At 39.8% G+C, this 19,592-nt stretch overlaps 1 protein-coding gene across 2 annotated transcripts in view; it reads left to right on the forward strand.

Moving 5' to 3' along the window:
- Positions 1-1,302: 1,302 nt before the first annotated feature.
- Positions 1,303-19,592, forward strand: part of GNAQ (G protein subunit alpha q) — a 227,368-nt gene continuing 209,078 nt past the window's right edge. For both annotated transcript variants that reach the window (XM_037901809.2, XM_037901811.2), the window contains exon 1: positions 1,303-2,162. In XM_037901809.2, the coding sequence (XP_037757737.1) occupies positions 2,027-2,162 (136 nt within the window). In that variant the 5' untranslated portion in view covers positions 1,303-2,026. The remainder of the gene's footprint in view (positions 2,163-19,592) is intronic.

Here is a 19,592-nt window from a genome sequence, read left to right on the forward strand (position 1 = left end):
AACCTGCTGCACAAATTTGAGCAAGTTAATGTATTTTTAAAATTGTGAAGCAATGAGAATTACTTTATTCAAAATCAGACAATGTCATTGTCTTGATCATTACATTTTAATTTTCAGTATCATAGCTTGTGATGGGCACTGTTTAATTTATAGTGTGTCAGCATGTATGAGCAGCTGCAGGTGTGAGCACAGCATCATTTTCAAAATAAAGGCCAAACTATAGGAAAGAGCATCCCACACATGAAGTTGGGGGAAGGAGGGGTGTGGAAAGAGGATATGGATGCCCCTCTTACTGCCTAGCAACCTTCATAGACTTCCATTGCTTTCCTGGGAGAGACTTCAACCTTCTCCTTTACGGCTAATTTAAAATGGGGCTAGAAATGGGACAAAATGCAGCTAAAACGTCAAATACTGAGGAAAGCTAGGACCCATATCATATATCAGTCCAAAATGTGCCGTTGCTCTGGAGTGCTGACTTAAGGTCTGGTAATTCACATACACCAGAGGCTTGGGGTTTTGGCAAGCTAAATCACAATGGATACCCTCAAAGCTACTACTACAGAAATAAAAAGTAAAACAGATTCATTGACTTAAATTTTAGAATATTAGGTTCTTATAAGCAAGGGAGGGATACTACCCATTTCGTTTATTATTATAATCATTGTTAAAATCTCTCCCCCCTCCCCCCCTTTTTTCTTCTTCTGCACGCCATAGGAACTCATTGGCATGAAAAGTTACAAGGAATGCCCTGAAGACCCTGGGAAACTTTTATTTCCCAAATGTACATTGCCATCTGAAGGGAGAGAGGTTCCCCTCTCCCTTTTCCCGCCTGGGAATTGTTATAATTTCGCTCTTTCCCAATTTACAAAGTCACCTCTTCTTACAATAGGATGGAGGGTTATAATAAAATGGACTAGGACAAGGAAACAAAAGCAAATCTAGAAACGTTGTGTTAGAAAAAAAACCCAGCCCTGCCCCATAGGACAAATAAAAAAGAGTTCCTTGCGGCCATTTGGTGTGCAAAATGACTTGTTCCTCCCTCTATTACTGCTATTGGGTGGTGGTGTTCGTCTTTGTATGAAAGCCTGTTCAGTAAGTTTGGAGGTTTATTTCCCTGGGATTTTCCTTTCTGTATATTTTCCTCTGTCTCGTGGGTTGGAGAGAGAGAGGGAGGGAAGGTCCGCCATATTTCTGCCTTACACGCCCAGGAGCTGAGCCATTGAACAGTCAGGCTGGCTGGATACATATTGTACATGCACCACAGCTCTTGCTTCCCTCCTCCTCCCTCGCATTACCCGCTCTCGCTTCCTTACAGAAAGGGAAAGGCAGGGACGAGAAGAACAGCTGCTTCAAAAAGACAGAAGCAAATAGACCCCCCCTCCCCTCAACCCCAAAGAAAGCTGGGAAGAAAAGTCCACTTGAAAGACCTTAAGCAAAGCAAACTCAGAGATTTCCAAGAGGCAACAAGCAAAACCACCCCCTGGAGGATCTGATGATCAGGGAGTGGGGGAAGTGGGGGAAGAGACAAGAAAATGTGTGTGTGGAGGGGGGGAGGGGTTAGCCGCGATTAGCATTTCAATAGGGGCTGGTTGCTTTGGAGGGAGGTGGGGGGATTTCAGCGGGTGTCATTCACAAGGGACGTTTGGGGACTGTAGCTGCAGGAGACAGGAAAGGAAAAGAGTGGGGTGCTGGGCTGCTCCTCTCTGCTGGGCACTGCTGCTCTGGTAGATGCTTCCCTGTTGTTTGGTGCATGATTTAGAGAAGAGGAGGAGTTGGAACCAGCGAGTGTCAGAGGCAGGAGATAGGGTGGGGGGGGGGCCGGTTGCGCCGCTGCTGGTGGTGGGGACCCTTTCTCTGCCTCTCTTCCTCCCTGGGTGTAGCATCCAGAGCTCTCCCGGCGTTGGCTCTGCTGTCCCCGGGTGGGGGCTCGCAGGCAGAGGGCGCGTGCCTCCCTCGCTCCGTGGTGCGGGGTGTGTGTGTGTGTGTTTTCGGGGGGTGGGGGTTGTGTCTGAACCAGTTAGGAAGAATGACTCTGGAGTCCATCATGGCGTGCTGCCTGAGCGAGGAAGCCAAAGAAGCCAGGCGGATCAACGATGAGATCGAGAGGCAGCTCCGCCGGGACAAGCGGGACGCCCGCCGGGAGCTCAAGCTGCTGCTGCTGGGTAAGTCCAGGCAGGCGCCGCCTGCACCCCAACCCGGCCGGCTGCCCCGGGGGCTGCTCAGCCCCTGCTGCTGCTCTCTCTCTCTCACACACACACACGGTGCCCATTGGGGGTGCAGCCTTGCACATGCATGTAGGCACTTATGCAGTAGACATGCCTGTGTGTGTCTGGGTACGGTGCGTACATTGTATCAATCCATTGATAAGTATGAAACTAAAGGGAATCTGATCATGGGTGCGGGGGAGGGGAAGGGAGGGAAGGAGGACACAATTTACACTCAGTTTCCTTGCCTGAGCTCCGCGGGTGCTTCCAATCTACATGATTATGTTTATTCGGACTCTCAGGATGATGGTGGTGGTGGAGATACGTTTGTGTGTGTGCACAGATATCTGTAATACACGATGTTACATGGAATATATCCGTGGGCATGTATTGCAAATACATATGCAGCTGGTTTCAGAGATTCTGGTTCCTGTAGGTGATTTGATGTGGAAGAGACACTGGCCTTCCAAAAATGGAGAGGGGATAGGGCTTGGTGGGTGACAGAGAGATGAAAAGAGAACATAAATGGCAAATACATTTGGGGGTGGGTGTAAGGGAGAAATTGCAAGGAAGCTGCTAAATGAAACGACTCACAGGCGGAGTTGCTTTGCAGATTGGTGGTGGCAGGCTTTAATGTCTACATTGTTCTGTGAGCCTTCAGAAAGGTTGCTGGGTGCTGGTTTTATTTTTTTAGTGTGATTTTTATTTAATGAGGTAAACTGAGATGGAGGGTTACACTCAGATTATAGGCTAATTTCATAGAACAACAACACACAAAGACATGAAACTGACTAATAACCTACAGTATGTTGGAGAATGACAGCATCTTGAATATCTTTGGAATCCACCCATTGGATAAGAAATAAATTTACAGTATACAATACAGTTTCCCCTTAATCTCAACAGTTATTGTCATATAATCATAGCTAATGTACAAAAAGCAACATTTCTCTATTTTTTTGTTGATACTAGAATAAGTCTTTTGAATTAAAAATAATAATAAAAAAGCTCATGACCAGTTCATTGTAATATAATGCATAGTTATTGTGGTAGATATAGTTTGTGCTTTGGACTAACAGGGCCTAAAAATGTCTGCACGAGAGCCTGGTGTATGTGGAGTTATAAAACTGAATAAATCACATGCAAAAGATGGGTACTGTCTGCTGTAGCGCAAATATGCTATCTTGTTTTGTATAGAAAGATTGTTATTGATACAGGGTAAATTGTTTTTTAAATGAGTTAAAGCTGGATCAAAATAAGTAAAACATGGGAAAGGATATGTTCAGACATAGTCTTTTAAATTAATTTGCAGTTTTCCTTAACTAACGTGTTTTCTCTTCTATACTTGGAATAATGGGTGTGGAAGAATGATCAGGAGAGGGGGAGATAGAGAGAGATAATACTGGCGGTAAAAATTGCTCTGCCTATTTGATTTTGGCCTGGTTTTGATTGATTAAATTTCACGTTGTGATTATTTTAGGATTCAGAAAAGAGGTGAAATAAAGTATATAAGCTTGCATTTGCTTTAGTTTATGGAAATTGACTTAACATATTTAATAATTTTTTTTTGTCATATTCGACTTTTAGTACAAGTCTATGTTGTTTCTGCATTTTGCTTGTTTTTTGAAATAATGCTACAGGATTTTGCTCAATATTTTAGGGAAGAGGGAAATTTATTGGGGGGGAATCACTGTGTGCTCCCAGAATAGGGGGGGATTTAAATTATGAATGTATATAGTTTCAAAGAGTTAGGCCCCAGTGCTGTCGTCAGTTATGCACATGCTTAACTTAATGAATGAGTAATCTCATTAATTTCAGTGGGGTCCATTCACTTGTAAAGTTAAGTACTGTATGTGTATAATAACTCATGGCAGTCTCAGGCCCTAATTTTGGCATTATTTTAGGCCAAGTGAAAGGTGGTCGGTTTCAGCGAGAATAGATGGGTCGGGAGAACTATTAATTTATAGAACTATTGAGAAAGCTCAGGGTTTTTCTATGTGGGTACAACAGTGCAAACCTTCAGTGTTAATGTGCTGCATTAGTGTAAAGTGAGCTTGCACTGGTGTAGTTTACTTGAAACTGAGAGAAATTGCCCTGATGCAATCCTTGCTTTATACAAAATAATGCATCTACAGCGGGCATAGGCACCACTGTAACGACATGACTCTAGAAATTCCTAGTGTATACAAGCCTTTACTGAACTACTTTTAAAAGAGTAGAATTTAGTTAAAGGACATTATCAACTTAAAAATCATGCTTGTGGCTGTTAATTGTGACACCAGTATATACACCATTAACACCTAAGGTTCTGATCCTGCAAGGAACTCTGTGCAGGCAGACTCCCCTTGAAGTCACTGGGGCTCAGTGCAGGTTCAGGGATCTACCTGAACAAAGCTGCTCTCAGGACCCAGGTCTAAAATTACTGTACTGAAACAGATTTGAGGGGGAAACTATTTCTTCAGTTGGCTTACTTTGTGTATTTGACAGCAGTTTGTATGTAGTCACTCCCACTGCTTCTCCTGTATAGTCACTCAGTTTTCCCTGTTGTTTGTGTGGATCTTTCATATAGCAAGGAGAGAGAGAGAAATTTTAAAAAATAGGAAATGTCATTATAAAGTCATAATAACTGGTGAGATTCAGAGAAGGAGTAATATCTGAAATTACATAAACTATTTTTGTTAATGAATTGCAAGTTGACTGTCCTATTCCCCCTGATATGTAAAATTGTGCTTCATTTTATTTTATGTAGGCTTTGGGTAGAATTGTCAAAAGCTACTTTGACCCACCTTTAGTGCCTAAGTTACTTAGTCTTCGGTCCCATTTCCAAAAGTACCCTGGGAATTAGGAGCCTAAGTGGGTTAGGTGCTTTTGAAAATGGTATTTATGCTCCTGGGTGGCCTAGCATGACATTTTCTAAAGTGCCTTTTTCTATAAGTATTTCTTAATATAAAATTGTATGAATTTCTGTAATAGACATTGTGCTTACCAGAAACTGTCAGAACAGCCCATTATTTTGACTTTATTTGTTACTTTATTATGAACAATATGTATTATAAAGAGCAGGTGTGGGATCTATTTTTTTCTTCTACTTGTGTATATGTAATTTTGTAAGCATATACAAACTCATATGTATAATACAGAACATGAGAAAATTAAGATTTTTCTGGGTCATGGTGGAAAGAGAAGCATTTTTTCCCATACTTTGTAGAGATTGTAATGTTTCTTTGCAATGTGAAGATATTTCTCCCTCCCAATTGTGTAGTATACAGTTACTGCATCACATTCACTTTATTGTGTATAGCCTTCTTTGTACATTATGTATACTGGTGATTATGAATTTAATTTTCTTTTAGATTAATGAGTTTCAAATGTTGTAGCTTGTTTTGCAAACTTGTATTGCAATTCATGGTAAGATTAATTTTAAAAGATTACTTTAAAAGTAAACGCTTTAAGTGATTAAATATTAAAATGTCAGTTTCAGACACTAAATTGCACATCAGTCTACTGTGAGCTGTTTTTAAAATTAGGTAAAGCATTTCTTATAATTTTAATTTGGAACAGCTAGCTTCCAGAACTGAGTATTGAAATGTATTACTAAAACTGTCCTCTCGCTAATACAAATTGGCTGTAACATTAAGGACATTTTGGATCAAATTGAGTTTTCTAATTATTTGGTTTTAATCTGTTGTGTTTTCCAAATTCTTTCTGGATTTCTGTTGAACGTTTTGTAAAACCCTATAACAGTTCTTCAGAATTTAAAGTTAATATTCATCTATTCTTTGCTCTTGGCTGTAAAAACACTTTTATTATTGGCAGAGCAGAAGGAATTATGTTTTATAACAATATATTGGAAACTGTTAACTATAAAATTATTTTATTGTTTATCTTGTAAGTATTAAGTGCCATATGCTATGGTGGTTCTTTGCATACCATTCCCATTGTCAAAAGTGGGAGTTCTCTTTGGGGAGTGATAGCCAGATGTGGGCCTAACAAGTAGAGGCCTCCATTATTGGCCAAATTCTACCCTTATATGTACATAAAGACAACTACCATTCTCTTCAATGGGAACTTCTTTGCATATCTGAGAACAAAATTTAGCCCTTCTGTAACTCTGATAGTAGGCTAAATTAAATGTTTGGGGACTCATTGCTTTAATTTAGACCTGCTGGTATTATGTCACCCTGAAAGCATGGTTCTCCAGGTTTAGATGTTCTCTGCCTTTGAGATAGCAGGTCTCTAAAATGAAGTGAGGTTTCAAAAATATAGGTGATTTTAGCAAAACACTTGCATTCTTCATATGCTATCAACTGAAACATGTGGAAATTAAGCCAGTTGAGTGAGCATAAATTGCAGCCAACCTTAACTGGAAAAACATTCTTGAACCTCCTTAGATGAGTATCCAGTAGCAGATCTATCTGGTAGCATGCATTTTGATACATAAGTCAGTTAAATTAGAGATCCAAATGGAAAATCTAGGACTTTCAGATAATGAAGATGTTTGACCTTCACTAAAGTGTTTAAGGAGGAGGTGAGTCCATTAAACCAAGAGTGGATTACACTGGTGTATGGTAGCACTATCATCTCTGACAGATACAATCTGGATCCCTTATTTTTTATGGCACCTTAGAGACTAACAAATTTATTTGAGCATAAGCTTTCGTGAGCTACAGCTCACTTCATCGGAATGCATCCGATGAAGTGAGCTGTAGCTCACGAAAGCTTATGCTCAAAGAAATTTGTTAGTCTCTAAGGTGCCACAAGTCCTCCTTTTCTTTTTGCAAATACAGACTAACACGGCTGCTACTCTGAAACTTATTTTTTATGTAATTTAACTGCTACACATGGTTTATTGAAATAGAACTTGACAGTATTCCAGTTCCTTGTACAAAACGATGCAGTAAATAGCAATCGGTGTGTTATATTGCTGAGATATAGGTACTTTAGAATGTGAACAGTATTAAATATGAGATTTGGGAGAAATCTCACATAATTGAATTTCCTGTTTATACATAAATTGGCCTAGCTATTGAAATCTTGCCGTTTCAGCCACACATTGTTTATTTTTCATAGTATGCTTATTTCAGTGACTAAGATGCTCAGAAACAAATTGTGCCCAAATTCAGATTTGACTGGCTGGCCAGAATAAGGCAAACAACTGAAAGAGATTCTTAAACAGAAATTGTGTATATATATAGAGAGAGAGAGGGAGTCATTGGTGTAGATTAGAAATGGTTGGTCCTGGGTGACCAGAAGTCTAGAGGTAAGTAATTCCTCCCACAGCCAGATCCATCTAAAGACTTCTGTTTTTAAAAAATAGATTTAAAAAGCGTGTTATAGGGTATTATTTAAGCTGCTCTGGTGATCATCAAAGATCACATAGATTATAACTTTAGTAACTGTTATCTTCAAAAGAGCAGCATTTGGCAGAAGGCATTGAACTGCATTTTGAGGAGGTTTGCTTTGTCTGTATTTCTATAATAAAGTCCCTATAGTTTGAGCATGGGGTTGGAGTAATCCTTATAATCCTGCGCACACAGGGCCACAGGTTTGTTTGTTTTTCTTTTAAGTTGATCCATCTCTTTTCCTTAGTTTTCCTAACTAAAAAGTAGGGACGATAGTATTAAATTATTTAATGATTTACTAGGTAACGATTTTCAAATGTGTTCAACATGAAAAGCCTCATGTGCAGTAAATGCGGAGTATTGTTAGTAGTAAGTTTTAAAAATTAGTTAAAATTAGTTTCAAATACTATAGGTACTCCTGAGATCCCAGCCAAATGGGACTGGTTTTACAGTCCCGTTTTATTTTTAACAATTTTTTCATCCCTATTGCTTTTTGAAAGATCCACATAAACAGGAGAAACTGATTATTCAGGTAAATAGCGAAATTGATTCTACACACATGGCTGTCAAATGCAGAAAGTGTAAAAAAAACAAACAAACAAATCGTGAAAAAATATTTGTGTTTAGTTTCTGTGTTGGTGTTGGGTGTCACTTGTTACAAGTAACAAGTAAAACATTTTTAGACAGAAGTGTGATTTAGGTTTTGTATTTAATGGCCTCTTTAAATCCCTGCTGGACATTTGCATATTTTTTTCAGTCAGATACTACAAAATGTGTTTACAACTAAAAGGAAAAATACTTTAATATTCATCAGGCTGTGTCTTACAAGTACAGCTGGTAGACAGAGCCTATTTTGGAAAAAAGATTTGTATTAGTATTTTATTTTATTATGGATGCAGAGCTGTATTGATGGGCATAAATATAACTATCCCTTTTGAAGAATATATGTCGTATCTGGTAAGAAGAAAGGCACAATTTTGCTGATGTTACTTTAAAATGAATGTATTATTAATTTTTAATGGACTGTCAAGGAAGCTCTTGTTTACAAGGAGACTGTGCAGTATCCGTAATTTTTCTGTTACAGTGATCTAATTCCCATTCAAATCAATGGGAGTTGGCTCATGTCCTAAATGCACATGTAAGTCCCACTGACATAATTTTATTTACATGTCAAGAGGCCAAAGGACCGCAAAATGCACATCTTGCGTTAAAGAACATAAACCATGTTAGAGGGACAAGGCAGGAGAGGTAATATCTTTTATTGGACCAACTTCTGTGGGTGAGGGAGAGACAGGCTTTTGTTCTTACCCGGAGCTCTTCTTCTGGACTGAGAAAGGTACTCTGAGCATCACAGCTAAATACAAGGTGGAACAGATTGTTTAGCATAAATAATTAACACACGTTATAAGACACCATTCAAAGTGAAGTAGCCAGTTAACATCTCTGTAGTCTTAGGGCAAAAAAAGGGGCAGTTAGTGGGTTACAGATCGTTGTAATAAGCCATAAATCCAGTGTCTCTGTCAAATTCATGATTTTTAGTGTCTAGCAAAGTTATGAATTTACGCTCCCAGGCTCGTCTTTTGAAGGTGTTGTGCAGATTTTCTTTGAGGATGAGGACTGAGAGGTCTTTCACCTCTTTCACCAGCAGAAGTTGGTCCAATAAAAGTTATTACCTCTTCCCACCTTGTCTCTGATATCCTGCGGCCTACGCAGCTACAACACTGCAATTAACAATGTTAAATTAGTATCTGGGGGAGGGGAGGAAAGGCTGCTCTGTGAAACCTGTTGCTTCAGGATATTTGGGAATGCTGCCTTTTTTAGAACTAATGGTCTCACTCTCATAGGCTCCCTCAAATTACTTTTGTTTGTGGATGATGGCAGTGACTGTTTCAGAGGAAAGCTATTATTGCTTTTGGAATAAAGTGATGATCATGGCAAAATGAATCCCAGGAAAGTGTGAAATAGCATTATAAGGTAAATGTGTGATTAGCGGTAATTAACTCTGTTACAATAACTGAATACTATAAAGACTGAGCATTTTTTCTTGCCTTGCTAAGCGGAATAACTCTCAGAAAAGATCTATTCTCACACTTCAACACTATTTTGTGTGAACAGCTGTTACTAATAAAGTTATGGGAAGTTTTTCAATATCCACCTTTTATTTGCTGTTCTAATGTCTATAAAAAGTCTGACTGGCAAAGACCAACAGCAAGAAAACAGTATCCAGACCAAGCGAGGACATGAATTTAGGAAATAAGTTGCTGAATACTGAGAAAGAATGTATGCAGTATTCTCAGTGCAGATCACTAAGTGTCCATGCTCTAGGGATTGTATTAAGCACAGTACAAAGAAGTGAGCTTTTAATATATCAGGGCCCAGGACTCAATATTTAGTTTCAGTAATAAATACACCTACAGTATCAGAAAAGAACTGAAAATAAATCTTACTGGGGAAATTCCAAGAACAGCATGAATAGTTAAGCCAAGTTAAATCTTAAAAGATTCAACATTAATCTTTAATGTTCTGGATGCAGATAGTTTCCACAGTAAGTAATGTTATACAGAGAGACTAAACTAGAGGGGTAATTGTCTATAGATTTGTCGTTTGTAAAGGACTGGTTGCATGGAAGAATCAGGCAGTTGAGCTTGCACGTTACCGTTTCAGGTTTTTTTTGTGTGTGTTTGGTAGCCATTCCTCATCTCAGTCTTTTAATAAAGGGAGGTGCCTCCCTCATTCAGATATACAGCATATGTATGTACGTTTGTATATATGTGTATATTAACTAAACCAGTAAAATATCCTGAAATTATTGAAAACACTAATCGTTCATATCAGTAAAGTGGAAAGGCAGAACATAAAGAAGGCTTTTAGTGTGCCAGCTGCAGTGCAGATCTGTGCTGTTACAGATTCTGTGAATGAATGGGTATCCAAGTATAGCTCTGGGCACTGATTGGTTGGATGGTCCTTTTTTAGTTAGGTCACAGTCATGCACCAACTTCCAATGATGCATAGCTGAGATTTCATCACCAAATAAAAGGGCATCACATATGACATTATGGCATTTCTGTTTTGTAATCCCATGAAGTATCCCTAACCTTTGGAAATTGAGCTAGAAGCTGCGTGCATACAGACATTTTATTTAGTAATAAAAAAAGTTTACAATTCAAATTAATGTGACCTACTCCAACAGCAATTAGCTATTCCAGAGTGTGCATCAGTAGACTGTTAGTGAACTCAGGTTGCTGAAGCATTCTTCCACCATTCTCATGCCTCACAAGGTGCCCGAGACATACACCAGTCTCTAAATAATTCACAGCCTTTAGTGGCTTAGTGCTATATAAAGTGCAAATTGAGGAACAGGAGCAGCATGGAAAGTCTGTCTGGAATCTTTGCACTGGATGAGAATGTGTATGTGAGTCAGGGGTGGGCAAACCTTTTGGTCCGAAGGCCACATCGGGGTGTGAAACTGTATGGAGGGCCGGGTAGGGAAGGCTGTGCCTCTGCAGACAGCCTGGCCCCCGACCCCTATCCGCCCCCTCCCAATTCCCGCCCCCTGACTGCCCCCCTCAAAATCCCCGACCTGTTCAATCCCCCTGCTCCTTGTCCCCTGACTGCTCCCTCCCGGGACCCCTGCCCCTAACCGCCCCCGTTGTTCCCCGTCCCCTGCCCCCCCTGAACGTCCTGTCCCATCCAACCGCCCCCTGCTCCCTGTCCCCTGACTGCCCCCCTGGAACCCCTTGCCCCTTATCCAACCCCTGGCCCCAGCCCCCTTACCATGCTGCTCAGATCAGCATGTCTGGCAGCTGCGCCGCCCGGCCAGAGCTAGACACAGTGCAACTCTGCCCTGCAGGAGCCTGCAGCCCCGCCGCCCAGAGCACTGCTCGCGCAGCGTCATGGGTGCAGGGGAGGAGGGACAGTGTGGGCGTGGCCGGGGTTCTCCTCCCCAGCCGGGAGCTCAGGGGCCAGGCAGGACGGTCCCGTGGGCTGGATGCGGTCCGTGGGCTGTAGTTTGCCCACCTCTGATGTGAGTTGAGGAAAGTTGCTTTTTTCCCTTCTTCTGTATTCCCATCATAAGAAAAATATTGAAGTCTTCAATCTATAATCTTAATAGTAATTGTCTTGCTCCGGAAAGAAATGCCTACAGCTATTCCAACCCACGTTTCTAGGTAAATGGGTGTCAGCCAGGAAGTCAGACAAAAGGTTTCCTAAGTGGTGACTACTAACTTAAAAGGCTAGAAAAACTCAGACACATAAAAAGTGGAAAAGATGCCATCATTCCTTGTGTTTTTAGGAACCTAGCATGCTTGGAAGACTGGGCATCAAATATTGGACAAATATATTTTGCAAATATATTTTACTCTGATACTGGATTTATTAAGCACTTCAGAGTGCCATTTCTGCTATTGATTAGCTAGAAATGCAATGTTACTTGAAGGGAGACACTTTCTCTCTTTTGCTCCATAAATATAATTAGTTTGATGTTGTTGCCAGTGTGAAAACTGAAAACCAATGTATCTAGTAGTCCAAATGGATGCTGAAAACTTTTATAAAGGAATAGTCCAGGTATCTTTACGGGATCTTATACCACAAACTGTACTTGCATAATTTGATTGTTACAAATAAATGTTTAATGGACTGTAGTGCAAGTGGGCTGAAATCATACACTTAGGTTTGTAGTGAAAATCTTTTGAAGATGTGTTTCAGGAAGGAACAAGAATTATAACCACAGAGTTTTAAATAAATAGAAAATGACAATAAAACTCAGCTGATCCCTTAGCTTCACTGAGAGAAATCAGTATGGATGCTTAAAATACTTTCCACTTCTGCAGTACCCTCATGTGAGGTAGGTTAGTGTTATCTTCTTTTTGAAGACACGGCAACTAAGAACAGGGTTAAGCAACTTGCCCATGGTTGTATTGTGTAAAGAGCCAAGATCTCCTGAGTCCCAGTCCTTTGCTTTAACTGCTCTTGGTCATATTTAGTCTTTCAACTTTTTGGGTTTTTTGGGAGTGTGGTGTGTATGTAGACAGGACACTGACATGTTAACTCTAATCTTTGCCTAGCAGAAGGCAGTCTCCATGACAAATTAATCCTTCCCCTTTCTGCTGATGTTGCCAAAAGAGGGTGCTAGTTTTGGGGTAGTAGTTGTAATTAGGGGTGTCAAGCGATTAAAAAAATTAATCGAGATTAATTGTGCTGTTAATAATAGAATGCCATTTATATAAATATTTTGGATGTTTTCCACATTTTCAAATATATTGATTTCAATTACCACACAGAATACAAAGTGTAGTGTGCTCACTTTATATTTATTTTTTGTTATAAATATTTGCACTGTAAAGATAAAAGAAATAGTATTTTTCAGTTCACTTAATACAAGTACTGTAGTGCAATCTCTTTATCATGAAAGTTGAACTTACAAATATAGAGTTATGTACAAAAAATAACTGCATTCAAAAATAAAAAAATGTAAAACTTTAGAGTCTATAAGTCTACTCAGTCCTACTTCTTGTTCAGCCAGTCACAAAGAGAAACAAGTTTGTTTACATTTGCAGGAGATAATGCTGCCCGCTTCTTGTTTACAATGTCACCTGAAAGTGAGAATAGGCGTTCCCATGGTATTGTTGTAGCTGACGTTGCAAGATATTTACATGTAAGATGCGCAAACGATTCATGTTCTTTCATGCTTCAACCACCATTCCAGAGGATATGCATCAATGCTGATGATGGATTCTGCTCGATAATGATCCAAAGCAGTGCAGACCAACGCATGTTCGTTTTCATTATCTGAGTCAGATTTCAACAGCAGAAGGCTGATTTTCCTTTTTGGTGGTTTGGGTTCTGTAGTTTCTGCATCATAGTGTTGCTCTTTTAGGAATTCTGTAAGCATGCTCCACACCTCATCCCTCTCAGATTTTGGAGGGCACTTCTGATTCTTAAATGTTGGGTCGAGTGCTGTATCTATCTTTAGAAATCTCACATTGGTACATTCTTTGCGTTTTGTCAGATCTGCAGTGAAAGCGTTCTTAAAACGAACAACATGCTGGGTCATCATCCAAGACTGCTATAACATGAAATATATGGCCGAATGTGGGTAAAACACAGAGCAGGAGACGTGCAGTTCTCCCTCAAGGAGTTCAGGCACAAATTTGATTAACACATTCTTTTTTTAATGAGCATCATTAGCATGGAAGCATGTCCTCTGGAATGGTGGCCAAAGCATGAAGGCATACGAATGTTTAGCATATATGGCATGTAAATACTTTGCAATGCTGGCTACAAAAGTGCCATGCAAACGTCTGTTCTCACTTTCAGGTGACATTGTAAATAATAAGCGGTCAGCATTATTTCCCCTAAATGTAAACAAACTTTTTTCTCTTAGCGATTGGCTGCAGAGGAAGTAGGACTGAGTGGACTTATAGGCTCTAAAGTTTTATATTGTTTGGTTTTTCAATGCAGTTATGTAACAAAAAATCTACATTGGTAGGTTGCACTTTCACGATAAAGAGTTTGCATTGCGGTACTTGTATGAGGTGAACTGAAAGATACTATTTCTTTTATCATTTTTACAGGGCAAATATTTGTAATAAAAAAATTATGATCACTGTACACTTTGTATTCTGTGTTATAGTTGATTATCTATAATTTTCAATATATTTGAAAATGTAGAAAAACATCCAAAATAGTTAATAAATTTCAATTGGCATTCTATTGTTTAACAGTACGATTAAAACTGTGATTAATTGTGATTAATTATTTTAATTGCAATTCATTTTTTTAAGTTAATCATGTGAGTTAACTGCAGTTAATCGACAGCCCTAGTTATAATGTGTGGGCCTGATCACTGTCAACTAATGAGAGCCACCAACTCCTAAGGTAGGCCACCGAACAGCTACCTGAATGACTTTTGATTACTGTTTTCCTGGACTATGCTAGAGTCAGTGATTTAGAGACGAATCTCCTTTATCCCAATGCCAGACCATGGAGCCATCAAATCTTGTTAAAAATGAACTTTTGTTTGATCGATCCAGAAATTGTAGGGCACTGTCATCTTTGTTGCAGTGGAAATTGTGCAAAAAATGTTTTAATTAAATTCACTCATGTCTTTTTCATGTTACATTTTTGTGAAGATCACAATGTTTTTTACATAATGAGAAACTGGTCCTAGGGAGCCCTTAAAATCCAAACTGATCAGTACTTTGGGTTATAAAAAGTTTCTTAGAATACATTTAAACCTCTTCCCTGCTGCTGAATTGTGGGTGGGATAATGTTTTTGTTTTCCGCTTTTTAAATTATAACTGAAAGCATACTTCTTCTTTTCTATTAGGAAGGAAATCTCAAGGAGGAAAAAATTATGCTCTCTTTCCTCATGCTTGCTATTCAGTCCAGTATTGAAATCATAAGTAACATGGAGGACATAATAACATTTACTCTTGTCTGTACAAAGATAGAATTACCAAGTCTGCTGCTTAACCTGGTTTAGCAGTTCATTCCATAGGAATGAAGAGCAAACAGCTTGAGGGTAGATTTGCCTACCTTTCTTCTTCCCCCTAAGGTGTGCAGCTAATTCTTTGCTGAGAAGTAAGGTTTGTAATGCCACTGTGGTTTGTGAGAGTTACTGGTTTTTGCATGTCAACAAGGAAGAATTATTGAGTCTCAATTGTGGTATACTTCGTTAGTTTATAATTTGGTGAATCTGATCAACTTCACGTGGTATATCTTAGTTAAAACTGATTTCTCAAATGGTTTGTGAGCAGTTTAAACCTGATTTTTTTTCCATTCCGGTTCAGAAATAATAGTAGTGAGGAGCATTTTTTTTAAAAAAAATCTCTGATGTAATTTTTGGTTCTCCCCCTACTTTCTTCTTTTTTTGGGGGGAGGGGATTACTTGATCTTATTCACCCCCTGCTTCCTATCTATGAGACAGAACTGTAAATAAGTAGTGGGCAGCATTATCTCTCGTAAATGTAAACAAACTTATTTGTCTTAGCGATTGGCTATACAAGAAGTAAGACTGAGTGGACTTGTAGGATCTAAAGTTTTACATTGTTTTGTTTTTGAATGCAGTTATGTAAAACAATAATTCCACAACTGCAAGTTGCACATTCACAATAAAGAGATTACACTATAGTACTTGTATTAGGTGAATTGAAAAATACTCTTTCTTTTGTTTATCTTTTATACAGTGCAAATATTTGTAATCAAAATAAAAAATAATATAAAGTGAGCACTATACACCTTGTGTTCTATCTTGTAATTGAAATCAATGTATTTGAAAATGTACAAAAACGTCCAAAATATTCATAATAAATGTAAATTTGTATTCTATTATTGTTTAACAGTGGAATGAAAACTGCAATTAATTGCGACTATTTTTTAAAATCTCACGATTAATTGCGATTTTTTTTTTTGAATCGTTTGAGAGCCCTACTTTGAACCAAAACCAGATAAACAATGTGTTCTGAATTTGCCAACAGCCTAATTTGGCTATATTTCCAACGATAAATGCCAAGCTCTGTAGTATTCGGAAAGGCAGGTAATGATTTACCTTTGAGTAGTTTTGCCCTAAGAAATGTCTATCTTCCTCAGTGTGGAGGCTTTCTCCAAACACTAATGTTACTGTGAGTTTGGTTGTCTTTTGGATATTGTTATAGTAAAGGTTTCATTTAAAAAATCCACTCTAAAATACTGTTTTCAGGTAATCCTTTGACATTTTCTGTATGTATGCAGACATTGTCTTTCGGTCTATGCAATGTACCATATAACAGAGTAGGTGCAGAATTTTAAAATGAAGATATAGTTTTTTATCCTCCATGTTGTTCTCTCCATTCTTTATAGTTATACAGGCTCTGCAGCGAACAGGGTCTAAACGAGGAGGTCTTTTGTTCTCTTAATAATTGCTTACGTAGCACTGCAAGCATATGGTGCTCTACAAAATGTATAAGAAAGTCGTGTTCCCTGCACAGAAGATCTTACAGAGTTGCTGTATGGTTTTACAATTGCCTTTGGTTTAAATTTTAATTGTTTCTGTGGTTGAGTAAATATGTTACTCATTGGAGTAATAGACCGCTGGACACCTCAGAAACCCTCTACCACTATGTTTTACATTGACAATTTGGTCTTAGTTGAGGCCACTGGCACAACACACCAGAATAAAGATGGAAGAGATTCCAACCTAAAAGGTAGATACATCGGTGTTTTCTATAGGTTTTTGGGTAAAAATTTCACACTGTCAGAGCAGGTCCAATTGGTGTTATGGTAAAAATACTAGGGGACGCTGGACTGCAGGATCTTAGCAACTCTGGAAGCCGTTGTGCAGCTAACACAGCTGGAGCAGTCACTGGAATTTGTACTGATGGGGAAGAACTTGGTGCAGATTTTATTTTTATTTTTAAACAAACTAAGTTATAAATATTCTCATGATTTCTCTGTCCTGGCACAAGTACAAATATTGTCTCTTATCCTGCAAGCTACTCTAAACCTCATGCACCTGTCTGAAGGCCCACTGTCTTCAATGGGATTCTGTACACACACAGGGTTGGCCTAGGGTTACTAGGCATCCAGTTTTTGACTAGAATATCCGGTCGAAAAGGGACCTGCATGACCGGGCTGCTAAAAGCTGTTTGGCAACGCAGCAGGGCTAAGGCAGGCTCCCTGCCTGCCATGGCTCTGCGTGGCTCCTGGAAGTGGCCAGCATGTCCAGAAGCAGCCAGCTCCGCAGCTTCTATTGGCCGAGAACCGCAGGCAATGGGAGCTACAGGAGTGGTGCCTGCGGCCGCAGGCATCACACAGAGTCCCCTGGCTCCTCCACCTAGTAGACAGACATGCCAGCCATTTCCGGGAGCCACCTGAGGTAAGCATCGTCCATGTGGAGCTGTACCCCCTCCCACATCCCAACCACCTGCCTCAGCCCTGAGCCCCCTCCAGCACCCCAGAGCCCACACCCCTAGCCAGAGTCCATGCCCCCTCCCACAGTCTGAACTCCTCGGCCCCAGCTCAGAGCCCCCTCCAGCACCCCAAACCCCTCATCCAACCCCAGCCAGAGCCTTCACCCTCTCCTGGACCCCAACCAGCTGCCCTAGTCCAGTGAAAGAGAGTAAGGGTGGGGTAGAGTGAACGACGGAGGGGACAGAGGGAGGAGGGATGGAGTGAGTGGGGGCAGGGCCTCGGAGAAGGGGTAAGGCAGGGGGCGGGGCAAGGGTGTTTGGTTTTGTGCAGTTAGAGAGTTGGCAGTGCTAGGTCTGTCTGTGTGAAGCAGTTGGCAGGATCAGGGCCATAAAGAGGAAAATGAGGGCTTGCTTATATAATCTGAATTAACTTTCAGAGTGGATTAGTTAAACCACATTAAATGCCTGTGTAGATGCTCTTTTTCAGAATTAAAGTATTGCATTGATCAGGGCCTATCCATTGTGTATAACGTAAATACCCATTCAATTATGTCCTATGAAAAATATGAACCCATGTTGCCAGAGATGAAAACTCCATATCCACCGCGCCTCTTACCTCCTCAATGGTTATTAACTATTTATGTAGCTTGACATGCTGCTAGCTCTTTTCTTCCCTTTCCTCTTTTCATATCTATCCTATTATTTCTAGTAGTTTTCCCTGCCCTCCATTTCGTTGCTGGAGGCTAACTCTGAAAAACTAGATGACTATAAATATTTTTCTTGACTCTCCTTGGCTGCTTCCAGTAATGGATGTTAGTGGAATCATCCATTTCTCTCTGTACTATGTTCTTTTCTTCTCTGTAAAAATCAATACATGAGAAGCTGTGGGGAAAAAAATCCATTTAGGTGTTGAGTTTATCCCTCTTCAGCATAACTTATCTCATCAGCACAAAGAACTTTTCCTGCCAAACCACCATTCCCCTGCCTCTTCCAGTCTCCATTTTCTAGCCTGCTTCAAATGTAAGTGGACTGCGTAAGCTATGATGATTTGTCTTCGTGGTTTTTTTCCCCCTGCAGAAGAAACTATGTCAAAAAGTTCAAGATGGCCGACCAAGAAAAACAGAAAAAATCCTAAATGCTTGTAATCTGTATCCCCCGTCTACACATGGATAGTGAACTCATTAGTGCCCCCCCTTGAACCCTGCCTTTTGCTTTTTACACCCTTCATTCTAAGATGAAGTACCCTTAAATATTTCCCTGATGAAAATGCAAGGAGGCAGCCTAAAGAGGGATCTTTTTTAAATTGTTGTAGGTAGTGCTACAGTGGCTAAATAAAGATTTTCCCTTCTCGCCACTCCCTGTTCTGCCTCAGTTGCCTTTTTAAATGAATCCTTCTGCACGTCCTCTTTCTAGAGTCCAAGTTGGTCAGGACCTTTCTCACTCTTTCATGATTTGTATGTAAAATTGAAGAGATCAAGTCCATAGGTAACCTACTTTAAAGCCAGACAGGAAATATTTGATCATTTCCCCTACCATTTCCACTCAAGTAATGGGGAAAGATGAAGATACATCCCTGTAAGCCTTTTCGAAATGGCAGATCTCTCTGACAATTGGTAATACGAATAGAGCACTGTAGACCTCTCAGAATTATCCTGTTCCTTATTTCCATCAGCAATCTAGGTAGATTTTTTTCCCCTAGGAAAATAACCATTGCAGTTTGGTTACATGTAGTTATACAGAGGTCACCTAGGAGTATTTCTTAAGCTAAAATATCTCTGTAACAAGAAACATAATGGGCCTGATTGTGTGTGTGTTCATTCAGATACATCACCGTAATTCGTAACTCCATTAAAGTCAATGGAGTTACACTTCGGTAAAAATGCTGTAAATGGCTAAGGCTGCATTCCTGTTGATTTTCTGTTAAAGGAGCAGCATCATAGACCACAGGTACCACCATTTTCCAGGCAAAATGATGACACGGGCAGATCTAGGGATCTTGTTTCATTTGCTTTACGCCTTCTGAGCCATTTTAATTTATCAGGAGGTGGGTATGTCTAATCTAGATTGCTAGCGACTTGTCTGTGATCTGCCTAGGTAAACTGTGACTGCCTTAATTCCACTGGCAGATTCCATTCTTGACCTGTGCAGAAATCTACATT

The sequence above is a fragment of the Chelonia mydas genome, chromosome 5 (genome assembly GCF_015237465.2).
Source record: "Chelonia mydas isolate rCheMyd1 chromosome 5, rCheMyd1.pri.v2, whole genome shotgun sequence".
NCBI lineage: Eukaryota > Metazoa > Chordata > Testudines > Cheloniidae > Chelonia > Chelonia mydas.